The sequence below is a fragment of the Melospiza melodia genome, chromosome 11, assembly GCF_035770615.1.
Source record: "Melospiza melodia melodia isolate bMelMel2 chromosome 11, bMelMel2.pri, whole genome shotgun sequence".
NCBI classification, from domain to species: domain Eukaryota; kingdom Metazoa; phylum Chordata; class Aves; order Passeriformes; family Passerellidae; genus Melospiza; species Melospiza melodia.
Window position 1 is genome coordinate 11,303,770 of NC_086204.1, and position 12,838 is coordinate 11,316,607.

At 38.3% G+C, this 12,838-nt stretch overlaps 1 protein-coding gene and 1 long non-coding RNA gene across 4 annotated transcripts in view; one reads left to right on the top strand and one right to left on the bottom strand.

The window, feature by feature from the left end:
* Nucleotides 1–12,838, bottom strand: part of NTNG1 (netrin G1) — a 148,113-nt gene that overhangs the window by 38,275 nt on the left and 97,000 nt on the right. For all 3 annotated transcript variants that reach the window (XM_063165578.1, XM_063165580.1, XM_063165579.1), the window contains exon 5: nt 9,540–9,566. In XM_063165578.1, the coding sequence (XP_063021648.1) occupies nt 9,540–9,566 (27 nt within the window). The remainder of the gene's footprint in view (nt 1–9,539; nt 9,567–12,838) is intronic.
* The window catches only part of LOC134423010 (uncharacterized), a 36,059-nt gene that overhangs the window by 13,742 nt on the left and 9,479 nt on the right, over nt 1–12,838 (top strand). Inside the window, exon 6 of the long non-coding RNA XR_010028979.1 lies at nt 6,855–6,958. This is a non-coding gene — a long non-coding RNA (uncharacterized LOC134423010). The remainder of the gene's footprint in view (nt 1–6,854; nt 6,959–12,838) is intronic.

The following is a 12,838-nucleotide window of genomic DNA, read 5'->3' on the forward strand; positions in this document are numbered from 1 at the left end:
GAAAAATCAGGTTTTGTTATTTACATCTGTGATATTGTTCTAAACAGGCAAGCATATGGACAAAGACAGAGATTACACACAGCTATTACTGGACTAGTCTAAGTTGCACTAGAACAGAACATGACTCCACAGTGAACAAGAAAACAAGCAATTGATGATTCCCAAAACACCAAATGGACATAAAATACTGTGCATAACAATTTCTCTTCTATGGCTTAAAATATAATTTTTCATGACGAGAAGATATCCTAGGCCAATATATATAGTTCTAACACCAGGAACAAAACAGGAACATATTGTGTTAAATCTGCTCTGCAGAGATAAAACGACAGTATCAGACAAATATGGACTTCTTACCAAAGACACATATCTTACTGTAACATCCTGTTTCAGGGCCTTTTGAGTGAATTACATATCTGTTATCAGAAGAAATATATTTACCAGTAGAGTGGGCCTCTTCTTTGGCTCTCACACTTTTGTGCATTTCATCAATTTCCTATCATCTGATATGTCTGCTGATATATTTTACAGCTTGATTTTTTTTTTGTTATAACGTTAAATATCTAAGTTTCTTAGAAGTTTTACAAAATGTGTTACTTGCATGAAGCATTTTGTGGGAGCAGTAGAATTAGCTGTGTCTCTTTAGATCTTCATCTCCTTTGATTAATATGTTCTGGGGCTGGGGAAGTGAGGAATGCCAACCCTTAGCAGACTGGTGCTGGGTCTTGGAGCTGAAAGTGAAGGGGATGGGGTTCTGGGGAAGGAAAGAAAACTTGTTTCTCTGTTGCCATCTGCCTAGCTTTAAATATTAGACTTGGACCATGTTTTTATACTCTTTTCTGAGTACTGCAGTGGATGTGTCTTGTCTGAACCAAACAGAATTCTTCTTAAGGGTCACATCAGCCTTTGTCCCCGAAGTCCTCCCACACAAAGAACAATGAAAGGAAAGGATGGGGACCTGCACTGTGCCATTTGCTGTTAGGCAGTCTTCTGCATTTGAAAGGGTCAAGTTGTAATTTAATCACATAATTACATCAGATTCTTGCATTTTTGTGCTTTTTCCTTATCAATCCAGAAAACAGAAGAAAGAAAAATGGAACCAGTTTGGTAGATTCTCAAAGAGTCTACATGTTGACTGACGTTAACCTGCTTCTGCAGGACAGATCCACCAATTCCCACACATAGGAAGTACAAGTGCCCCAGTCAGAGTGGATGACAAGCAGCATCTCCAAGCTGTCCCTAGGGAGGTGCTGTGGTAACCCTCACCCCTCCACTGACACACTGCTACCAAGCACCTGACAGACCACCTTCCTCCTCATCGGACACTCACTGACAAATTACTTGCACAGTTAATTCTCTGTCAAATTTTGATAGATTTAAGAACACTGAGACTTGACCTAAACATTTTAGGCTTAACATAAAAATCAGGAGTTAAAAAAGGAAAAGCAGTCATTATGGACTATGTTGTCCTGCTGTCTCCTGAGCCTTTTTTTTCTTTTAGCCATTGTGCAGCATCAGAGTTGTCACTGGTCACATTTCAGACTGGAGCTTCAAATATCCTACTTGTATTGTTGAGTACAGTGTGGCACACCTGCTATAAAAATTCATATGTATAGTGGTCTTCAACTGAAAAGGCCTAGATATTACCAGAGGTAAAATTAATGGTTTCAAAGAACTTTGTAATGCCTTAGGACTAACCCTCTGGAATTTGTCATTTCATAAACTCTAAGTCCTATATAGTAAATCAGATACTTTACATAAACTGATATAATCAGTAATATTTAATATATAATTTATCCTGATCATGATTTTTCTAAGTAATATCATTCCTTGTAATGTGGAAAAAATTATATTTACATATTTTTTTAGAAATTCTATAAATGCTATAGATCTGTGCTTGTTTTAGCAAACTTAAAATGTAGGTTGTGACTTACTGCAAAATAATTAAAAATTCCCTGACCCTTTAAATTAGATAACACTGAACTGAGTTTCATAATGGGCACCCAAAACAATAAAGTTGGAGTTTACAGTGCCTGGAGATTACCATTTAAGTATTATTACTAGTGATTATTATTGGTTATTACTGCTAATCATAACCATATTAGAAGGGACTTCTGGAGGTCATTTATTTCCACAGTTTGCTCATGGCAGGGTCAACTTTAAAGTTAGATGAGGTTGTTGAGGGTCATATCCAGCTGAAACCAGCTGCTGCTTTGCAGTGTGGTTAGTGCTCCTTAGACTTAATGCTTCTGTCATGTGCTTTTTTCAGTCTTTGGTTAAGAGGGTATCTTTTACTCATATCCTTTATTCATGGCCTGTATTTCCATCAAGATTACAGCTTTCTTGATAAAGGTCTCTCTTTCTATCTTTGAATGTTTTTTTAATGGCACTGACTTGAAATGTTTTATCTGAAAAGGTAGGTGAGAAGTCCAAGTCCAAGAATGTTGGATGTCATTCCCACATGTACATTGGAGCAGATGAGTCATCCCTTGAACAGACACTGGGAAGATTCATTTAGCAGCTAGTTATTCTTTCACAGCAACCTGTGAAAATATTTCTAGTCCTTGGTGGTTACCACCAAGGGCTTTATTTATAGAGGAGCTGACTAGATAAACCAGTCTTTTCCAGAAGTTCCATGCCCGGAAAGTGCTTTTTGTAATTAGAGTAATTATTTACCAGAATAATAAATGAATCTTGGGGTAGGTATTCTATAATTCTATTCTATTTTAATCTACTGTAGACTATTCCATGACAGTTGTTCTGGGCAAACAAGGCTAAGAAATGTGAAAAGAGTTTCTAAATGTATGTTTGAGTGTTATTATTTAAAAGTGAAGCTACTGTAGGCATCTTTAAGAGTGGAGGTATGCAAGCTGTGTGACTGAGAAAAAAATCAGATAATGACATTTTAAATTTACATTGGATATTTTTGCATCTTTAGTTACTATTGTTCCAAAGCCAATTACATGTAGAAAGTAACTACTGAAAAAAAATTTTAATTTTCTGAAGTAAGAAAAAACTTACTGCGTTATATTTATTAGATGTATGATAATTTCCTTTTTCTCCTCCCAATCTTTTTTTTTTTTTTTTTTATTTCCTCCCTGACATACTGTATCAGAACTACTTCCAATATTAAATGCAGAAAATCTGCCTGAAATATTCACTGGAAGTACAATCTGCACCATGGGCTCCTATCATGGTTTCAAGTGGGGGAAATAAAGGAAATGAATGGGGAGTTTCAGCCTAATTCCAACCTGACAGCTGCACATGAAAACAACCTGTCACGATCTTGGCGGAAATTAATGGGCATTTTGTTGGTTTCTCACTCCAACCAAGTACTGAGCTGGCAGTAAAAGGAAAGTGTGTTCCCAGAGAGAGGGGCTGTCCCTGCTCAGGGATGAGGGCGGAGGTGATGGAGCACAGAATTCTCTGCTGCAGCCAACAGTGCCCGATCCCCTCCTCAGGTGATCCTGCAGGCCCAGCCCACAGACACTGCAGCTGCTGGAAATTACTACCCATAAATCTCCAAGTCTTAAATAATGCTCACTAGTGGCAGACAGGGAGCACTTGTGTTGGCAACTATCGTTATTAATTTAATTTTTAATAACAATAAGGAACCCCAGTGAGATATGCTGATTAAGATGTTTTCTAACTTTTTTTCAATTTAAAAAAAATTAAAAATGTATCAGTATAAACTTAATGATTCAGTAGAACTTCATGTCTCTAGCCACAGAAAGCTGGCCTTGCTGCTACCTATTTTAAACCATGAGTAGGCAGCAGTAAATATCTGTTCTCAATTATAGATGCCTGCTGAGGACAGTGGACTTATTACAGTTGTTTTAGGTGCTAATATTGAACAAAAAAATTAGGATTTTTAAGAAATAATGCTCACTGAAATCACAGGCAGATTTAGTAGCTGCTGGAGTAACCAAGTGTGTTTCTATCAGGTTATATTCCACCATTTCTTGCAATCATCATGTCATTGTTACAGCATTTCTATCTCCTTTGGTCTTTTGGAAGCGATGATAATCTGCCTCACATAAAATTTGCCTTTTAGCGCTTTCATTAAACTGCAAAATCTAAATCACTGAAAGAGAGAAATGCTGATTTTTTTTTTATCAACCCTTTATTAAGTTAAAAAATAGTAGGCCAATATTAGGCAATCTTTCTTGGAGCAATGTAGGAAGTTTCATACCTGTTCCTTTGAAGAAAGGAGAATTCTGCATAAATGTGAAGATGTGGTTGTTTTATGGTAGCTCCTCAGCCATAACAGCTTTTATAACTGTTGGAAGAATTTAAATGTAATTAGTCCTTTATGTGTCCACTTGCAGAGTAAAAAGAAAGTGATCTTTTCAGAGGATTAAAAATAATCCAAGGATCCATCTCTGGAAACCTTCAGATATCAGAAAAAATATACCACTGATTTGAACAAATTTTTGGCTGATTCTCAAAATAGTGAGGGCTGAGGGAATTCTTCAATTTTAAGTATTTCCATTAAAATGTTTATGGAAGTGCACAATGAATGCCAGTATTTTTGGAATGAAACATTTAGGTACTTTGTCATCAATTACTTTGTTGATCCTTTGCAGGGGTTGTGTTGTTATTTTTTATTTGGACTGGTTCTGCTTTTTCCTATAAAATGTTAAAATTGTCTGATCACCTGGAATTACTGTGCAGTAATTCACAACTGATGAACAGTAAATCAAGATTTTTTTTTTTTAAATCACTATGCTGATTTGGAAACCTCATTCTTTGCTTTAGTCAGTGAAATAAACTGATGTCTTAAGGAACAGAAAGAAAAAGATGAGAGGGTAACATAGAAATGCATTTTTTCCTTTTTTTTCTGACAATTTCTCCCCAAGTTTTATAGATAATTAGATTTTAAAATATCTTTTCGGGTCATCTCTACTCTCTATAAACTTCCCTGAGTAACTGAGCTCAACTTGCATATAGCAAGTGCCATGTGCTTTGCATGGGTACCATGGTACATATTGAAATGTTGCCATGTTATTTTCTAGAGTATCCTATCACTAGATTATTTATTAATGGTTAAAAGAAAGATAACTATGAACTGAGTAGTTCTCTATATATTGCAGCACATTAAAAAGCATTGAAAACACTGTGTTTTCAGATTGATAGACTTGGAAAACTGGGAAGAGGAATGAGAAACAACTCTAAACTGTCAGTGGCTGTGTCTGACACTGCTGAGCACAGATCTTCTTATCTGTTAAAATTGGTGGATCTGGCAAAAGCAAAACTGAAACAAAGGCTCTCCCAAATCCCACCCAAGGACCTGGCAGTGCTCCCTGGGGCAGCACTGGTGGTTTCTGACCCTGCCCTTGAAATCACTTCATTTATTTATGTATTTGTCACAGCAATTTTAGCAAAGAGGCAGTTTCTGCTCTGTGCTGGGCTCAGTTCTGCTTCCTCACCCTATAGTAGGGTCACACCCTACTATAGAGCAGGAAACTGCCTTTGTTGGGACTCCTACCAGGTACAACTATCTGTAATGGAATTATTTGGAATGTAAATTTCTCTCAGATCCAGTATTCAAATGAGCACATCATACCACAAAGGCTGTTTGTATTTTCTTTCAGCTCAGTAATGTTTTAATACAGTGTAAAATTGAATTTTTAAAGCAAAAGATTCCAAGAGCTTCAAAGCATTAACGGAGGGAAAACAACTACTGGCTTGATATTATAATCAGTTATCTAGATAAGGTGATTGCCTTAGACTGGAAGCCTGATTAACTGTATTATTTATTAGAAGGTCAGATTTGGATAAAATTAAATTGAAATGCTTATATGTCCAAACTAATAGATACAGTCTGAAGACAATATTTGAATGTTTTAAGGAGATAAATATCTTAATGGTCCTTCAACAGTACAGCTTTCTGTAAAACTTGACCTCAAATAATGATAGAAAAGTAATGTACAACCTAGTTATGCATGTTTATGCCCTGCTGACGTGTTGGGTATGGACTCTAGTCTAGAGTTCGGCATGGTAATGGCTTTGCTCACACGACTGAAGATTTAATAAGAGAACTTCTTGGTTACTGCAAAAGGGCAAAAATCAGGTCCAAAATACTTTGTGTTGTTATTAAAAAAGAAAAGAAAATCCACTAGTATTTACTCTCACCTCCTTTTAAGATATGTATTTACCACATTAGAATTTCATTACAAATGTGAAAAACAAACAAAGCTACACTCATCCAGACACTATTTTACACTATTTTAGCTCCAGAAAAATACCTATGAGATATTTCAAGGTTAAGAAAACAATAAAATAAGAAAGTGCCCATTCAGTCTTTTTTTTTATTACTTCATCTTGCATTCATTATCATTAAAAAAAAAAAGTTATCTTAATTTAAAATTGACTATAAGGAAGAACAAAAACATAGAGAACAAAGCAGAAAATATTGTTTGGTTATTGTGATTGCATCTTGCACTTGGGTGCATGGTCTGTCTCTAAACTCTGACTCATCTGCCAGCAGCAGGCTTTAAGGTGATAATCGCCCACACAGAGCTATTTGCACATCATGTCTATCTTATCCTCTATCTAATTATACCCTCTGTAACAAACTGTTTAGCATAATTAGTGGAATTATGCTTTGCAAAAAAAAGAAGCAATAGTTTAGAAGATTCAATTTTTTGAAGGCATCCATGTACAGATTAGTAGTGTTGGTATTTCATCACAATAATGAACATTTTGATGCACTGGTCTATGTAAAATTTGTACAATCATTATTTTAGCAAGTAAAATAATGCAGTTTTCAGGATATTTACATACTGTATATAAGCATTGATTAAAATTATCAGATGGTTTTGGGACTCATTCATTGCTAACGCTTTCACCAGTATTTTTTCAGACATGGCTGAAAAATGCTGAAAGAGCCAGCACTGCAATCAAGAATGCTGGAAATGATCAGAGAACCTATTATTCAACTGATAGACAACAGCAGGTACAAATGACCTTAATGGGAAAGCTCTGGGTTGTTGTTTTTGGGTTTTTTTTTGTTTGCTTTGTTTTCTTCTAGATGATCAGAAAGGATGTTTACTAATGACCACTGGTTTTTTGTGTTCAAATTTTAGTGCTAAGCTGCTTTAATACAAAATTCTTTGAGGTAAAAAAAAAAAGGAAAAAAGAGAATAATACATATATGTGCACACAGGTGAATATATTTTATTTGCTGGCTTTCATTGCAGTCTCAAAAAAGTGTTAAATGAGCATTGCTTGAGGTGGCATCTTCTTTGCATGCTGGAAATTTAGTGATTCTAACTCCCCTGCCCCAACCCCATCCTCTTTATAAACTAGAAAAATCTGGGAGCACACAAAAGCCAATACCCCCCTGTAGGTGTTTGCTGCCAGGTAAAATGAAACCCAAACTGTATCTCCTGAGAGTAACTTCCTGCCCCCAGATGGGGAAAAACGCTGCTGATACGAAAACAAATACTGTGTTAGTATAGGCAAAACAAAAATCATGCAAAATCCATTAAAGCAGCCACGACTAATTAATCTTGTTTGGTTTTGTGTGTTAATTGGACTTCTGTTAAATTCTATTTGAGAACAGGATAAATTTATGGATTCTATCCTTGTTTAACAAAAATTCTGCTATTCCTATGTTATAGGAGAGGTGTTCAGAACATTAAGCAAGTAGACTTATTTCTCCCCTGAGATATTTAAGAAAAATCACATGGAAAAAGCAAGCAGAGTATCAGTATTTACTTGTGCTCATGAAGAGATGCTCATACTTCATCCTTTTCAGGTAGACAAAGAAACATGTTGAATTCTACCACATATTATCCCAAGACATTAACAGCAGACTAAAGATAAAACACAGATTTGCATAAATTCTTGTATTTCCTATAGAATGTTAAACAGAATTTTCTCTGTCTGTAATAAATAAACTGTACTAATCATCCCAGTGTAAAATACAAAGAGGTCAACAATGCATCCTTTCAGCTCACCATAGTTCAAAAGGTATTTGAGTTTCCCTATTAAGTTTTCAAAGGCCAACATCTGCTGATGCTCAGAAATGGTAGATGTGGTGACGAAGGCTGTATGGAGGGTGAAGTGAAAACACAACCATATAGACCATGCAACACAGTAGTACTAAGAAACTATAGCACAATCAAACTCCAAAGAACTATTTCCCATTCATCCCATTTCTGTTATTAGCGGCAGGAGTATTTCTGAGAATGGTGACATAAACTTATTCTCTTTCATTTAGTTAAATTTTTTTTGTAATGTATTATGTATAAACACAAAGTTTTGAAAATAGCACATCACTATGAATCTGCAGGTGTGCAAATACCAGAGCAGACACTAGAGCAGGCAAATGACATTATTAAGATTGAAGGCTTTCATTTGCACATTATTGTCATTGATGCTGTTGTTCTATTTAAAGCAGAAAACAGATGCTGTGGCATTCAACTGCTAATGCTGCTTGCACTTGCAAGGGAGAGAGTTTTGATGGCTTTTAACTTGCCTGTCTAGAGCTTGACAAATCAGTGCTATTCATCAGCTTAAGTAAACTGAATTGATTAAAAATTTATAGTCCTGACCCTGCATCATAAGAAGTGAGACAGTTTTACCCAAATTGTGAAAAACTTTTCACTTGGGTATCAGGTATGGCAAATTGCATTTAACAGCTGTGGTATTTTATAACTGTGATTGTCCTGTATTATGCAAGTTGTGCCCAAACTATCTGCAAAGCTAAGCCTGTGGGGAATATTCTTTCCTTGAGCCACAGTGGGATCCCATTTCTCCCTCCCTGCTTTACTGGCAATTAACTAACGTGCCATGACTGTGTGCACTCCTCAGCTGTGGAGCTCAGCCGAGGCTCACAGCTCAGCTGCTGTGCACTTGGTCTCTCCACGTGTTTTGTTTAAGTAATCATCTCTTTCATTGATATAGTAGTTCTTTATGTAACAGTGTCATGGTTTTGTTATAGTTTGAGTTGCATTTTGGTACTTTGATTACATACAGGAAAGCATTTTTCTGTGAAGGAACACAATTCTATTTATTTTGTGGAGTAAAGCCGAGTTCAAAGCCTGCTAGAGTTAATGCAGATTCCAGCAGATACGCTGCATTTGCTAATCTACTTCATAGAAATGAAAGCTATTCCATTTATAAACTTTTCCATTTGCTCCTTGAATTTACACACACATATACATACATGAAAATTATTGGTGCTATACTTCTGTTATTAGCAAACACTTTTCTTCAAAATGCTCAACAAATATTTTCTCTGCAACAGTGTCTTAATTCTTTGTGTCACACTAGTTTTATAGGACTTGGTGCTCATCTGCTGATAAGATCAATCAGAAAAACCGGGGCTGAATGCAGATGTAAGGAGTGACATTGTCTCTGACCACATAATAACAGTTACATGTTAATGCCAGAGAGGAAGGCCAATAAACAGCCCCTGCACCACAGGGCATGCTGTCAGAGAAACATTATCTACACCAGAAAGGGATGTTGGGAAATCAGATCCATGAAGCTGAATGACAATGCAGAACAATACTGGTTTTATTACTTACTACCAATACTGGAAATACTGGGTATACCTGCAGAGAAAGAAAACACAAAGAAGTGTAGTTAGCTGTTTGCTGTAGTTGGGTGAGCTATTACACCTAAGATTCTGAAAACATCTTTAGAATTCTTTATCAATACATAGTTAAACTCAAGCATCTGCCATTATGTGCCCAGTCCTTTATAAATGCAGTCTTTTAGATTTTTCAGTATGGGGCTGCAGGGACCACTAAAATGCATTGACAGATGGGATCTATACCAGCTCTCTGAACTTCATGAATTTGTTCAAAACAGTTTTGTATTTCAACTAACCAGCCATTAGGTTTAATGCTCTAGATAAAAATATCAGTCATGCATGTATTATGCAGATCCAGGAGAGTAATTTAACCAAGGGATAGATGCACTGCTAACTGCTTTGGCCAGCTGCTTAAATCAGTTGGTACCTTCTGTTGCATTCATTGTATAGAACTAATTTTTCCCTCTTTTACCTGACAGTTATCTAAATTAAGCTATGTAAAAGAAATGTAATTGAGTGAAACAATCTAATGCAGTAGGTTGGCCATATTGATTAAGCCTCTCATTGATTTATTATTTTTTCTATGTTCATTTCAATTCCTAAACCGAATTAATGCAAGGAAACCATTCCAAAGACAGGTGAAATTTACCATAAGAGGAGGGGCTGTTAAGGAGTAAACTCCTTCACTGGATAAGCAGTGTGAGATCTCATGCTGTATAATGCAATCTCAAGAACTGGCTTCTAGTCAGGTCTGCCCTGAAAGCTAGGCTTTGTGTGCAGCACAAAACTACGGATATGAAATCTTTCCTGAAATGCCATTTCCTTAAGATTAAATGCCATTGTTAATGGACTGTGGCTCATCACTTGGGTTAGTCAGAAACAGCAGATCAGTATTGAAATCCTGGGTATTTGCATCCTCTTCCTTAAATACAGTTTGCCTTTTTAAAGTTTTATTGATTTTGTGGCATGCATTTTCTTGCAGAAATCTGTCTGTTTCTCCATTAAACATCTGCTACACTTCTTTCATCTATCTTAAAGTTCTGCCTTACTCAGAGACAGCATGGACCTCACTCTGCAATTAAGTGAAGGAATGTCTTGAGAATAAATGATATTCAATGTCAGCAAGGTTGCAGAGTCAAGCTGGGAAAAATCCTCACTTGTGGCATGGCTAAGACAATGCTGAAGTAAGAGAATTTGCAGAATGGGGACCAAAGCCAGACTTGTTATGTTTCCCCACATCAGTCCTGGGACACATATCAGAATTGCAGCTCCTGGGTTTCATAGCCGATGGAAGCTGTGGCCTGGCAGAGCACCATGGACAGCACCTGCTGCTCACCCAGCCCCACACTCAGATGCTGTTTGCAAACTTAATTATTTCTACTTCTGCTGAGATTAACGTGTATTTTCCAAAAGTTTAGCACCATGAGGTATTGAAAGCTAAATGCAAATATCCTCATAATAAAACAATGTGGTCATAGTTCCAATAGTAACAAAAAGTGCTTTTTTTTTGGTAAAGATAATTAAAGAGAACATCTATCCCCTTATTTTAAATGTCAAAAAGACAATCAATTTTCAAATATTTTTCCTTGAAGTTTCAATAGCAGCTTGTTTCAAGTTTTGCAAGTCATTGTAGCTGGTTTAAATTAGCAGGATTCGCTTTCCTTTATACACTCATGGAACCTACACAAATATTAGATAAAAGACAAAAACTGTGTTCTCGCAGTCACACTTGTGCTGTGAAATGGTATTTGTATTTCCTCTGGGTATACTCCCCCGCCTCAAACCTCTCTGTCTCCTACACACACATACAAATATCCTTTCCTTTCTCTCCTGAACAGATTGTAGCAAAGGAAGAGGTTTTCCTGCAAGTCTGCTTGCCTCATATTATCGTACTTCAAAATTTTCAATGAATTCATAGTGATAAATGCTTCCTGGGCAGAGAATAATGAACACAAGATGCCTGCTAGCCTGAGGGCTCTGTATTAACCTTGCAAAGATATCTTCAGGTTCTGTTTCAAAAGCTGTTTTGCTATTTCTGTACAGAGTTTCTTAGCTGGTGTGGTGTTCTGTAACCAGACTGGATTTTGTACTACCAGGTATCCCTGTGTGAGGTGACTGGCCTTGATAGTGCACTACTTTATGCCCTTCTTACTAAAGAGAGTGAGAATGACACTTCTGAGTTTGTCTGGAAAAGGAGCTGGTTATGTAGGGCCACGAAGCAGGATCTATTAACACTCTGAGAAAACCGCACATATGATGGGGAAATTATTCTTAGAAGGAGTGTTTGTGTGAGATCTGGAGTTACATATTGAGGCTAGCTCTTGAATTCAGCTGAGCTGGATTTGCTGCAAGTCCTTAGGTAATCAGGCACAGGAGGTGTGATTCTGCTCTCCTTCTCTGTCCGTGTGGAGGCAGGCAAGGGCCTGAGTGCAGGGCTCTGCCCATGCCACCACTGCTGGGGACTGTGGGGTCATCCCTGCACTGCTGGGGACACCCACAGGCTGTGGGGTCATCCCCCCACTGCTGGGGACACCCACAGGCTGTGGGGTCATCCCCCCACTGCTGGGGACACCCACAGGCTGTGGGGTCATCCCCCACTGCTGGGGACACCCACAGGCTGTGGGGTCATCCCCCACTGCTGGGGACACCCACAGGCTGTGGGGTCATCCCCCCACTGCTGGGGACACCCACAGGCTGTGGGGTCATCCCCCACTGCTGGGGACACCCACAGGCTGTGGGGTCATCCCCCACTGCTGGGGACACCCACAGGCTGTGGGGTCATCCCCCACTGCTGGGGACACCCACAGGCTGTGGGGTCATCCCCCCACTGCTGGGGACACCCACAGGCTGTGGGGTCATCCCCCACTGCTGGGGACACCCACAGGCTGTGGGGTCATCCCCCACTGCTGGGGACACCCACAGGCTGTGGGGTCATCCCCCACTGCTGGGGACACCCACAGGCTGTGGGGTCATCCCCCACTGCTGGGGACACCCACAGGCTGTGGGGTCATCCCCCCACTGCTGGCCCTTGGCTTGAACCTGGTGTTACATGGTGTGGATCGTTTCCAGTCAGCCTTGTACTGAAATGTGTGAGTACTCTGCAGCAGTGAAGTGATGGGGACAGGTCAGAGAGATGAAGGATCAGGCCTCCTTTGATGGACAATTCTATTGAACAAGGTACAAAAAGGGATTCAATTTACATCTATTCAGTTGTTAAACCAAAGCAATGTTCAGCCTAAATTATCTTCCAGTTGAAATCACTGGGATGGTTACTAATGGTAATAGATTATA